General features: G+C 34.3%; 3 protein-coding genes across 3 annotated transcripts; all 3 read left to right on the plus strand.

The window, feature by feature from the left end:
• The first annotated feature begins 413 nt into the window (after window positions 1-413).
• Window positions 414-2,171, plus strand: LOC131034908 (uncharacterized). The gene has a single exon (XM_057966519.2). It carries the CDS (start codon window positions 414-416, stop codon window positions 2,169-2,171), a length of 1,758 nt encoding a protein of 585 aa, XP_057822502.2.
• Window positions 2,172-8,120: 5,949 nt separating this feature from the next.
• LOC131859243 (uncharacterized) lies at window positions 8,121-9,011 on the plus strand. Its single transcript, XM_059212828.1, has one exon. It carries the CDS (start codon window positions 8,121-8,123, stop codon window positions 9,009-9,011), a length of 891 nt encoding a protein of 296 aa, XP_059068811.1.
• A 60-nt stretch (window positions 9,012-9,071) lies between these two features.
• LOC131859244 (uncharacterized) lies at window positions 9,072-9,926 on the plus strand. Its single transcript, XM_059212829.1, has one exon. It carries the CDS (start codon window positions 9,072-9,074, stop codon window positions 9,924-9,926), a length of 855 nt encoding a protein of 284 aa, XP_059068812.1.
• The last annotated feature ends 3,472 nt before the right edge of the window (window positions 9,927-13,398 follow it).

Genomic DNA, 13,398 nt, shown 5'->3' on the forward strand with positions numbered 1-13,398 from the left:
CTAAATTTATCTCTGTAAGAAAGTTAATAATTAAATATGAGTGTTGTTAGCGCCAGGTTTTGTTTTATAGTTTAGAACCTTGGATTCATAGATTCCATAAATCTATGTCGAGATAAAGTTAAACCATTTAATGATGTAAATTCAATAATGTACGAGTAAAATACTTTATTAAAAATAAATTAAAACACTTGGGTTCCATTCCAACCGCTCCTTTCTTGCTTTCTCTTTTACGACCGTCCGTTGTCCAAGCAGTCCGCTTTTCTTTAGCCATTGTCGAATGCTCTTTGCTTGACACCGAAGCTTACTTATTTTTAAGTTCCGGTTTGCCTGAATCATTTCTTGCGTTTCCAACGTGTTGTTCCCCATCAGTAAGATTTTGCTTTTCCTTCTTTAGTGAAAAAAACTAAGCAAGTATGGAGAACAGTGCAGGAGAAATACAGAAAAGATTGAGAGGGCTTCAGCTTTCTGAAGAGCTGCATGGAGAAGCGAAGAGCCCAGTTGCAGATTTGCTTGATCTGCGCTCCAACGGCAACCAACGGTTTCAACATGGCGACAAAAAAGGAGCAATCACATGTTATTCTGAATGCATAGAAATTTACAACAAGGAAGCCATGGATGTATTTGTGAGTTGTTATTCTAACAGGGCAGAGGCATTTTTAAAGCTGGAGGAGTACGGGAAAGCCGTAGAAGACTGCGAGAAAGCCCTGCAACTTCATTCCACTCATCTCAAATCCCTCCTTCGCAAGGGCAGGGCTTTGCACGGACTCGGAGAGTACAACTTAGCCTGTGCGTGCTTTGGACTGGCACTAGAGCAATCCCCAGATGCCAAGGAAATCAAGTCTCAGTACGACAAATCGAAGAAGATGAATGAAGAAAACCAGCAAGGTAAGTTTGATCTCTCTGCATATTTTCTAAATGGTTTCAGACAGCAATATATTCCAGAGGTGAGTAATTATATTGGTCCAGTCATTATTAAGAAGTCACCTGTCCATGGTCGAGGTTTGTTTGCTACCAAGGATGTTGAGGTCGGAGATACTCTGCTTGTGGAGAATGCGATTGCAGTGAGTGGAATATATCGCAGGTCCATGGACTTTCTTATGGAAGAGAACCCTCCGAGCATGCTTGAGGGTCTTCATCAAGACACAGTGGAGCGAGCAGCTGCTCGCGCAATGTCATGTCCGAGGATTTTGCGGCAATTGCAGCATCTTACTGATTCATCTTGGCTAGAGGATGCAGAGGTTCCGGACATGGAGTTGTTCAAGGTAAATAATGGTAGTTGGAACAAATTTGGGGAAAACCCAGTGAATTTCCAGATTAATACGTTTGATCTCAGGAAATCTATGGAGTTGAACGGTCTAGTCACATATATTAGCACGTATGAAGAAGACCCAGGGAATGAGAAGAGCGTAATAGAGCAATGCGGGCTTTGGGGGCTTCCGTCTTTCATCAATCATTCATGTTTTCCAAATGCTAAATATATTGTGGTTGGAAAAGCAATGTTCATTATAGCCGTGAGAGGAATTGCTGCAGAGGAGGAAATAACTGTGCCTTACTTCAGAAGCCTTTATCCACTGGTGGACCGCGAGCGTGATTTCACACCATTAGGGTTTCATTGTGAGTGTAAGCGGTGTGTGTTGGAACGGTCTCTTGGTCCATCTTGCAGAAAACTGAGTCAGAAGATCCACAATTACTGCAGGTCTCTGATAAACACAATATATATTTCCCCGAGAGACATGCAGTCCTTGGTAGGATTCGCTCTGGACTTGGAGAAAATTGATGCCCGGGATGAAGAGAAGAAACTCATACGCTCCTCATTCTATTGTCTCTACAAATATCTTTTCGCTGCTGCTAAAGTTTATACTGGTTTTTGTGTGCTGTCACGGTCGCTTCCTACAGTGATGGATGTGGCAGAGGCATTGTGGCATGCTGAACCAGGTTGTGGTTACTCCCTGAAGATGTATCAGATGCTTCTAGAGGGAGCTCGAGGAAAACAGAGGGATTTGCCTTTTAAAAAGGCAATGGAAAACAGCATAGCGATAATTGGGAAACAGAAAGAACATGTCCTTAAAGCTTTGGTGCTGTCAAAGTTTGATGCAGTTTTCCAATCCGTCAGGCCTTGGAATGCCCGTGAGGTGTATTCTATAACCTATACTCGTATTAGTATGGTCTGAACTTGGTTGTACTAATTGTAATGGCCTAGTAATGTTGCAATATGAATATTTTAACTTGTTCGATGCCTTCGGGTTCGCCTAGTAGTTGCAGTTTTGGACTAAGTTATTAAGTTAAAGATGTTATGCAATGGTGGCATGGGGATATAATAATAATTTTTTTTAATAGATTTTTAATTAAATGCAAAATATAATAGGAGTTTTTGTTTTTTTTCATATAAAATATCTTTTTGATCAAAAACATAAAATTTACAAATCATAATAGATTTCTACATGATTTCTAGTGGTCCAATCTTCTTAATCTGCCTTGTCGAGCCAAAAAACAGCAAAAACAAATGTGTTATGCGAATTTATGTTTTCACAATTGTGTTGTTTTGTATGGAGAGTCGCCATTGCCAATATAATATACTAATAACAATTAAGTCTTAATAGTTTTTTTGGTTTAGAAAGAATATTATAATATAAAATATAATAATAATAATTTAATATTAATTACAATCTATTTTAAGGAGAATAACATACAAATACAATAATTGCCTTGTATTCATATCTTTGCACATCTTTTACATTTTTTTTTAAAATATAGCTGTTTTAGTTGAAAAGGTATTGCCATTATTAAAAAATTTACAAGGATGAGAATAAATTTTAGATACATAACCTTAGTGTCTACTTATTATACTAAAAAAAAAATTGAAGTATGACATTTATGAAAATCATAACATCGTAAAAACGATATGAGTTGTAAACCATACTTGCTTAAGATATGATTCACATCATGTATCCTTTCAACGCCTCAAATCTTTTCCAAAATATCTTTTACTCTTCTCCTACATCTCCTCTTCTCCCCCAACTCCTTTTGTTATTTGAATTTCTTTTTTATTCTTTCATAAATTTGGACAAAGAAATTTAGCCTTACCTTGCTAAATAAGGGACAACACTTGCCCTCCATTAAGAGTTCATTGCACATTTTATTGCAAACTTCTCTAGAAGTCTACAATGATAAAGAGCTCGATTCCATTAAATTCACATTGAGTTCCCACTATTTCACCCATGTGAAACTTAAACAAATGGATAATTTGAATTCTAAAATATAATCAAAACAATTTAAAAAAAAACTTATTTCATTGTTTTTTAATTCTGGCTGTCACTATTTTGCAATTTCAAAAAGAAAGATATATAATATTTCTAATATTACATAACAATGGCATAATTAATGTCTTTGACATCCACTAGAAGATTAGGATGATAGCCTACCATTCATGATAGATCAAATTCCAAATCACAACACTCAGCAACAGGTGACAAAAGATCGAATTTTGCATTTTAAGATGTTTATGAGAAAACAATATGTAATTAGGGGAGAGGACCCAGTAGTTGAGCACATTCTAGTGGCTGTGATAATATTTGTTGATTTAATGCCCAATATTTGTGACAACATAGCACCAATAGTTGTGACTTTAAAGTTGTAATTGTGATCATGACCATCCATAATTGAATGAAATGTATTCCTAAACACTAAAAAGTGACAAATTATGTGATGCCACATCAGCGCATAAGTATCAATTTCACTTTTTGGGGGGTTGTTTTGGACACCTTGGCAAAAAGTATGTTGATATGATATCACATTTGATGATGTGGTCCTAAAACCTTAGTTTTAAGTAAGGGACTTGCCAAATAAACTCTTGTAAAAAATTGAGAATGATTTGAAATTTTTACCTAGAATTTTAAGGAACATAAAATTAGAATGCTCAACTATTAAATCATCTCTTCTACTACACATCTAAATGATATCAGAAATTTTTTTATGCATTTCTTTGATAGTGTGGACCCAAAGAAACAATGTTAGGATCATATGCTTCTCCTTGTCTTGATTTTTTCATAACGTTGGGAACTCCGAAATAGACAACCGACGGCGATCGAATGAGATCAATACTGCACCACAATTGAGAAAAAGACGTAAACACCAATAACGAGAATTGACGATGACAAAAAGCAGATCATATCCCTAGAAATCTTGTATCGTTTGCGGGCGGTACCAATGGGCCCCTCAACGAGGACAAAATGTATTGGGTCGATCTCTCAGGCTTCAATCTACGTACTTCTTGTCCTGTTTAATATAGATTTATTCGTCCTTAAAATTGTATTGTTGAATAAATAAATTAAAAAGTGAAAAAGTCTGCAGTCCTGTGTCCTCACAATTAAATGCTCCTCTCATGTGCCATACGGAAAACCTGTTAATACCTAGATAATGTGGTATTTGATGAAAAACTTTACCACATTGACGGTGGAATTTTGTGCAAGGTAGTTTTTAAAAAAAATAAAAAATAAATAATGTCTTCATAGTTTTGTTGCGATTCAATCTTATGTGTTCTTAGAAATTGAATTTTAGTCTGTAATGGGTACATCGAAGAGGTGTAGAAGCTTAATTAGGGAAAAAAATGATCTAATTTTTATATACAATTATGCATTACATGTATTCAAATAGATTGTCATTTAGTAAATATTGTTGTTTGAGCAAAAAAGGTCTCAATGGAGAACTATTAGCTTCAAATCAACTATGCTTCCACTTACAGTGATCCAAATAGAGTAGGAAAGATTGAGTGAATAAGAGTGGTAGATCTCTTGATTTTATATTTGAGCAATAGGTAGTTAATTGTATGGATAGATGCCTCATTAGATAGATTTGGACAACTTTGACATAAAATCCGTAAGTTGTGACTTATGAGCCACAAAAAAATTAGGACCATGGGAAAAACTATGTAACCATGATTTAGAGTTGGTCGCTATCTTGCATGCTCTCAATTTATGGAGTCATTGCCTTTTGGGAAAAACATTTTAATTAAAAATAGATTGTCATTGTTTGGTTTACATATTTAGATAGGAAAGTAAAAAATAAATTAAAAAATAGCTAAGTTCAATAAAATTGGATTCATTTTATCATATATTTTATGTCTTACAAAAATTTGAAGAAATAAGATTTATTTTTTATATTAATATTCGATTGAGATACAAAGGATGCATTTATATTCTAGAAAATAAAAATTTGAGGCATATAATTATATTTGAGATGCACAAAATGCCATATTCTACTCATCTAGGAGTGGCTAACAAGTTTCATAGTTTGCAATAACTCTATTTTTGGCTTGAAATGAAGGCTATTGTGACTCAATTTGGGGTTTGATATTTGGAGTGCTAAAAGGTAAAAGAAAAACATGGGTAGTATAGTGGTCTATTGTATCCACATGACATTCTTGAACACAAATAGTTGGTTGTTAGCATGGATTTCAGTTTAGGTTTGTCTAGAAATTATCATAAATATAATACCATTCTAGTAGTAGTAGACAAGCTAACTAAAGTTACCTATTTCATTGCTAGGAATGTTAGTGAGGATGATATTATTGTAACATCTAAATTGGTCAAAGAAGAGGTAAGTTATGTGATATTGTAGATATGATTATCTATGTTTGGCATAAATTATTTACATCATGATTTTGGACCATATTGATGTTCCCCTTTGTAACCAAATTAAATTTTAGTTATGCTTACAATCTACATATTGATGTACCAACTAAAAGTTCAACTAGGTGTTTGATGATATGTAATGAATATATGTTGTATATCAATCATTAGGTGGAAAGATTATCTCCATTTAGTTGAATTTGTATAGAATTACTCATATCTAGATTTGAAGTTTTATATGACAAAAAATATAAAATATCATTTGACTAGAATAGTTTGTAAAATTGTGCTTCTATTGGGGTTAAAGTACTTTAAGAATACCATTTAAAATTAGACAATAAGATAAAGGATGAAAGAGGCTTCAAACAGCCCCCCCAAAAATAATTTTTTTTGAAAAGATTGCCTCAAAGCCACTCATTAGGTAAATTAAACAAGCAAGATGATTTCTACCGCCTTCAATGCTTAAAGATTAGTCTCAAACATTGATCATCTAAAGTAAGTTGTCCATATCAAATAAACGTAACAATATTTTAAAAAAAAATTAATTTTGAAAAATATATAATTAAATAGTTGTACATTAAATTTATTATTATATATGTTTCCACTTGAATCTTTTAACTAAGAAATATGCCCTTTGTATTGGTTCACATTACCACTCACCTTCTATGCTTCTTGTTTTAATCTCAACTTTTTTGAAATATTCTGCTTGATGGCTAGGGTTTTAATCTATGTTCCTTCCAACATGTTCTAGAAAATCTTACAGCTAGGGTTTCAAGCTACATACTTTTTGTCTCTAAATAAACTCAACAAAATTTAAAAAAACAAGAAGTTATGATTAAAAAATATAGCTGGCAGATTCTTGAAACTTTTGAAAGGACTTAAATTACGAGTGAACATAAAAGAAAAGATTACACTTGAAAAAAAACATATTTCTTATAAGGATTATGATCACTAATTTTATTGACATGGACTAGATTGAAAAATAGGTACTTAAATAATCTTACAATCTTGCAAGAATTTATTATTAAAGTCTATATTCTAAAAACACCGAATTTAAGAAGGACAAGAAAGGTAAGAGCATTGTGAAGAAGTTGAGGATTCTTTTTAAAGAAGCCAATCTTAATTTAAAGAGGCTTTTGGTCTCCTAGCCCCTTTAGGAGACAAGAGTAAGGAACTAAATAAAGGTGAAAACTCTAAACATTAAGAAAAATAGGAAAAAGAAAAAGGGAAAACAAAAAAAGGAAGGATATAAGAGAGGAATGCGATGAGGAGAAATAGGATATCTATCTAATGAAATAAAAAAGGTCCATTTGAATTGCAGCTGCTACTAATCATGATAAAACTTCTAGATTAGAGAAGGTCAAAAGATATTTGCAAATTGGCACCTTGTAAGTTATTTTGTATTCCACTAAAGATAATAAAAGAAAAGAGTCAGGTCCAACTTGCCATAGCCTTCTGGTCTTGTCCCTTGAAGGCATCTCTAATTCCTACTATTATCCCTTGAGAAGAAGGCGCTTGAAATCAGCTACATGTTGATGGTGTCAAACTCTATCCCATGTTTATAAACTTTACATAGTATAAAAAGTGTAGAGCACAATGAAGTGGAGGGCAATGAAGATTCCTGAAAGGAAAAATAGGGAATCTGAAGAAAAAAATTAGTCCTTTGAATTGTAGAATTCCTCGTCTTGAAGATACACTGATTAAGTTGGCTTCTATTGCTAAAGATCTCATGGAATGTTCTATAGTTTCCATGGCTTATCTACAAGAGGACCTAAGTAAGAAGAAGTGTTAATTGGAAAGAAGCGACTTAAATTTAAAAAGGAACTAAAGAAGATCCAAGAGATGAAGAAAAACAATATTAATTTTTTCCTAGAAAAGCCAAAAGAAAGATTAAACCATGTGGTAAATGATGAGTGAAATACTTGATGAATCTACCCAATCAAAAAGCTACGTCTCCACTTTATTTGTTCTTTAACTTTAATTTTATTCTATTTTACTATTTAATTTTTTTTTTCATTTATTACTTTCTTTATTTCTCTATTTTGATGATGTAATTCTCAATGGAACCCTTTTCCCACCTTACCAATAAAAAAGAAAGCACCTAAAGTGAACCAATTAATAATGTAAGAGACTTAATAATTATTAATTATTAGTCTTGTTGGGGTTACGTTTTATTGCATGATTACGACCTCGGATTCATAGATTTAATGAATCTATGTCGACATAAAGTGAAACCATTAAAGGACGTAAATTCAGTTGTGTACGAGTAAAGTAATCTATTAGAAACATATAAAACCACTTAGGTACCATTCCCACCGCTTCTTCATTGCTTTCTTTTTTCCAACTGTTCTCCATGCCGGCACTCCACTTTTGTTTACCATTTGTCGGATGTTGTAGCTTGCTTAGTTTGAAGTTCCAGTTTACCTGAATCATCTTGTTCCCCGTGAGTAAGACTTTTGCTTTTCCTTCAGCAGTGAGCAAATCTACGCAAGAATGGACATAAGTGCAGGAGAAATGCAGAAAAGGTTGCGATGGTTTCAGCTTTCTCAAAAGCTGCATGGAGAAGCGAAGAGTCCACTTGCAGATCTACTTGATTTGCGAGCGAAAGGCAACCAACGGTTCCAAAAGGGCGACTGGAAAGGAGCAATCTCATGTTATTCTGAATGCATAGACTTCGCTCTTAAGAATAAACAGGAACTTTGCAACAAGGAAGCCATGGATGAATTTTTGAGTTGTTACTCTAACAGGGCAGAGGCGTTTTTAAAGCTGGAGGAGTACGGGAAAGCCGTAGAAGACTGCGAGAAAGCCCTGCAACTTCATTCCAGTCATCTCAAATCCCTCTTTCGAAAGGGCAGGGCTTTGCACGGACTCAGAGAGTACAACTTGGCCTGTTCGTGCTTTCGACTAGCACTAGAGCAATCCCCAGATGCCAAGGAAATAAAGTCTCACTATTACAAATCGAAGAAGATGAATGAAGAAAACCAGCAAGGTATGTTTGATCTCTCTGCCTATATTCTAAATGGTTTCAGACAGCAGGATATTCCAGAGGTGAGCAATTATATTGGGCCAGTGATTATTCAGAAGTCGCCTCTGCATGGTCGAGGTTTGTTTGCTACCAAGGATGTTGAGGTCGGAGATACTCTGCTTGTGGAGAATGTGATTGCAACTAGTGGCATCTATAGTAGGCCAGTGGCCTTGACTATCGAAGAGAGCCCTGCCAGCGAGCTTGAACGTCTTCATCAAGACACAGTGGAACGAGCAGCTGCTTCCGCAATGTCATATCCCAGGATTTTGCGGCAATTGCAACACCTTACTGATTCATCTTGGCTGAAGGAGACACAGGTTCCAGACATGGAGTTGTTCAGGGTAAATAACGGTGATTAAAACAAATTTGGGGAAAACCCAGTGAATTTCCGGATCAACACGTTTAAGCTAAGGAAAGCTATGGAGCTGAACGGTCTACTCACACATATCAGCAGGGATGGAAAAAACCCAGTGAAGGACAAACATGGTGTCAACTGCAACAATGGGTTTTGGAATGAGAAGAGCGTAATAGAGCAATGTGGGTTTTGGGGGCTACCATCTTTCATCAACCATTCGTGTTTTCCAAATGCTAAACGTATGGTGGTTGGAAAAGCAATGTTCATTATAGCTGTGAGAAGAATTGCTGCAGATGAGGAAATAACTGTTCCTTACACCAGAAGCCTTTATCCACTAGTGGAACGCGAGCGCGGTTTGACACCATTGGGGTTTCACTGTGTGTGTAAGCGGTGTGTTTTGGAGCGGTCTCTTGGTCCATCTTTCCGAAAACTGAGTCATACTATCAACAATTACTTACAGTCCCTGACAAAGCCAACGAATATCTCATCCAGAAACTTGCAGTCCATGGAGGGATTCGCTCTGCAGTTGGAGAATATTGAGGCCCAGGATGAAGTGAAGCAACTCATACGCGCTTCATTCTATTGTCTCTACAAATTTGTTTTTTCTGTTGCCAAAGTATATACTGATTTTCGTGTGTTGTCACAGTCGCTTCCTACAATAATGGAAGTGGCAGAGGCATTGCGGCATGCTGAACCAGGTTGCGACGCCTCCCTAAAGATGTTTCAGATGCTTCTAGAGGAAGCGCATGGAAAACAGAGGGATTTACTTGTTCAGAAAGCAATGGAACACAGCATAGCGATAATTGGAAAACAGAAAGATAATGTCCTTAAAGCTTTCTTGGTGTCAAAGTTTGATGCATGTATCCCAACCGTCAGGACCTGGAATCCATGTGAGGTGTACTCTACAATAAACATATAGTATGTATGGAGCTGTTGATGCTATAATATTTGCTATGGCCTAGTAATGTTATGAGATATTTAAAATATTATGCTTTCCAGTTACAGTCTTTACACTCGTTTTTTTTTTCTGTTTAATTTCTTATAAATCCAGGTTTAGAGTAATGAAGTACTTTACTTGTAAAGGTGCAAACCTAATAATAATTTCAGAAGGAATAAAGTAAGTTTTCGAGAGATGTTTGATTTTTATTGGTGTGAGAAAAAGATTATATTTTTAAATGTTCTTTTTGGGAAGGTTTTTTTTTATATATTGTTTTTTCAACTGGTAAAAATAAGAAGAAACTTTTTCACAGATTTATAGATATAATTATAGTAAAATTTATATTCTATATGTCAATTTTATTTTCTCTTTAATCATATTATTATTTTTAGAAAATGTCATAGTATATTTATATAATGACAATTGGCAAAATCTTGTGCAAATTTGGGCTCCTTTCCCATTCTCATTTATTTAGTCACCTGCATTTACTGCTGACAACATTCATTTGTAAGCATATTTTGATATAGTCACCCAAATTATGCATTAGTTATGCCTATTCGTCCACCTATACATATACACCATTTTATTCATTAGATATGATTGTTTATGTATCCTAGATCAATTCCACATATTCAAGGTCAACCTCATGATCATGGATTGCCCCATTTCATAACTCAAAATCAAAATTTGGCCAATGTTTAGTCACTTATTTCATACAAAGTGCCAACTTACCAAATCTTTTATATTTTTAAAAACTGGAATTTCATTTACATTTAAAAGTGGAGCATGCAAGAATATTTTGAAACCTAGTTTTACATCACAACACACCAAAGTACTTATATGTGTGAAATGTATTATTTTCAATTATTTACATAACATTTTCAAAGGCCGACCTTAGCTAACATGTCCTCTAGCAACATACATGTAGCTGCCAATTTTTGTATCATGTTGCTTTAATTTAATATTTTTTGTTTTATGCTAACACAATACTCCAAAAAGTTTCATATAGTGCATTCAAGAGATGGATTGGTTTCTAACCCTCAACTTGTCATACGACTAGGTCACCTTTCTAGTATCTATCAACCTTTTACTGCATCAGAGAGATGGATTGGTTGCCAAACCTCAAAGCTGTCATACCCTTAGGTCACCCTACTATTACCTCTATGTCCTAATTTTATTTTTTGTAATTTTCTCTTTCTTTAAGTTCTTGGGTTTCACCTACTTTTCCAAAATTTCTAATTCAATAAAAGAGGGTTAGGATATTGTTGCAATGTATTAAAAATTGGAATGTCAATTTAGATAACCACCACGGTGGTAAATTATTTTTGCATGACACTCTCATTACAATTACAATATTTTTGAGACCATAAGTTTATTGAAATTGGTGGGTTAACATGATGTATAACAAATACATAATTTAAAGTGTTTTGGCTTCTCCTAAAATCTTATAAATTTAAATCCTAATCTTATATTTCTGGAACTTATTATTCTTTTACCCTTTGCCCGTTTTAAGCATGTTTTATGTTTACGTGGATCAATATTTATACTTTGATTCTTTTAAAAAATTTAAAGCGAATCATAGCTACTTTTCAATTAGAGATTTGTGTGTTAAAATTACTCAAGATAATAGTATTTTTATTGAATTAATGTTTGTTTTTAGTTAGTTTTAACCTTACTTTCTATCTATTTTTGTTGTTATGTACACTATTTTCATGGTCTATTTTACATTTATTTGTTTAAAATAAATTTAAAAAATCTTCTTAGACCCATTTGTATTAATTCAAACCTTTCTAATAATGTACATCTTAGAAATAGAAATATTTATTGCTTTTATTGAATATAATATTTGATTCATAAATTCTTATTCATCGATTAAACCTTATATAAGGTCTGTACATAATTTGATATTCATTATGATATCACATAAGTATATATGCTTCAATGGATCTCACATCACTATTCCTCTATTTCAACTATCCAAAGCAAGTTGACCATCTTTCATCAACCATTCGTGTTTTCCAAATGCTAAACGTATGGTGGTTGGAAAAGCCATGTTCATTATAGCTGTGAGAGGACTTGCTGCAGAAGAGGAAATAACTGTTCCTTACACCAGAAGCCTTTATCCACTGGTGGTACGCGAGCGCGATTTCACACCATTGGGGTTTCGCTGTGAGTGTAAGCGGTGTGTGTTGGAACGGTCTCTTGATCCATCTTTGCAAGAACTCAGTCATACAATCTGCAATTACTTGCAGTCCCCAACAAATATTTCATCCACAAAGTTGGAGTCCATGATAGGATTCGCTCTGATGCTGGAGGAAATTGACGCCAAGGATGAAGTGAAGCAACTCATACGCGCCTCATTCCATTATCTCTACAAATTTGCTTTGGCTACCATTGAAGTGAATACTGTTTTAAGTGTGCTGTCAGACTCGCTTCCTACAACCATGGATGTGGTAGAGGCATTGTGGCATGCTGAACCAGGTTCAGATGCCTCCCTCAAAATGTTTCAGATGCTTCTACAGGAAGCACATGGAAAAGATAGGGATTTACTTTTTCACAGCGATAATTGGAAAACAGCATAGCGATAATTGGAAAACACAAAGAAGATGTTGTTCTATGTTATCAGAAACGAGAAATGCGAAATGCAATGGCAATGGTAACGTGATGAGAAACGGAATTTTAAAAGGTTGTGTATAAAAAACGGAATATATATATATATATATTTGTAAAATATAATAAAATTAATTTTAAAAATAAAAATTATAAAACATATATCTCTATAAAAAATTTAAACATTCTTAAAAAAATATTTGATTTCATTCTTTCATTTTAAAATAATTTGAATAAAACACTTCACACAATAAATATAATAAAACCACCAGAAAAAAAATAAATTTGTGTGATATTTAACTAGGCATACAAAATTTGTAAATTAATGTAAACTCCAGCTCGGGCTTTATTGGCAGTTATAAACTCCAGCTTGGGCTTTATTGACATTTATAAACTAATGTAAACTCCACCTCGAAACTGGGGAAAAATTAAAAATGTTTAAGTTTTTGTTTAAATTTTAAGGGCAACTGGTGGAAAAATGAAAATCACGGCTTCGCAACGGTCGTTCGCAACGGGAAACCTGTTTCGGCCGTGGAAACACGAAACGAAAGTCTCCAGTCGCGTTTTTGGTAACTAGGATGTCGTTAAAGCTTTCGTGGTGTCAAAGTTTGATGCATGTATCCCAACCGTCAGGACCTGGAATCCCCGTGAGGTGTACTCTACAATAAACATATAGTTTTTATGGAGTTGTTGATACTATAGTATTCACTGTGGCCTAGTAATGTAATGAGAAATTCAAAATATTAGCAATATGAAAATTTGACTTGTTGGATGCTTTCCAGTGACAGTTTTTATTGGTCTGAGAAAAGGATTTTGTTTTTACATTTTTTTTATTGAGATGTAT

This window comes from Cryptomeria japonica, chromosome 10, assembly GCF_030272615.1.
Source record: "Cryptomeria japonica chromosome 10, Sugi_1.0, whole genome shotgun sequence".
In the NCBI taxonomy this organism is placed as follows: Eukaryota; Viridiplantae; Streptophyta; class Pinopsida; order Cupressales; family Cupressaceae; genus Cryptomeria; species Cryptomeria japonica.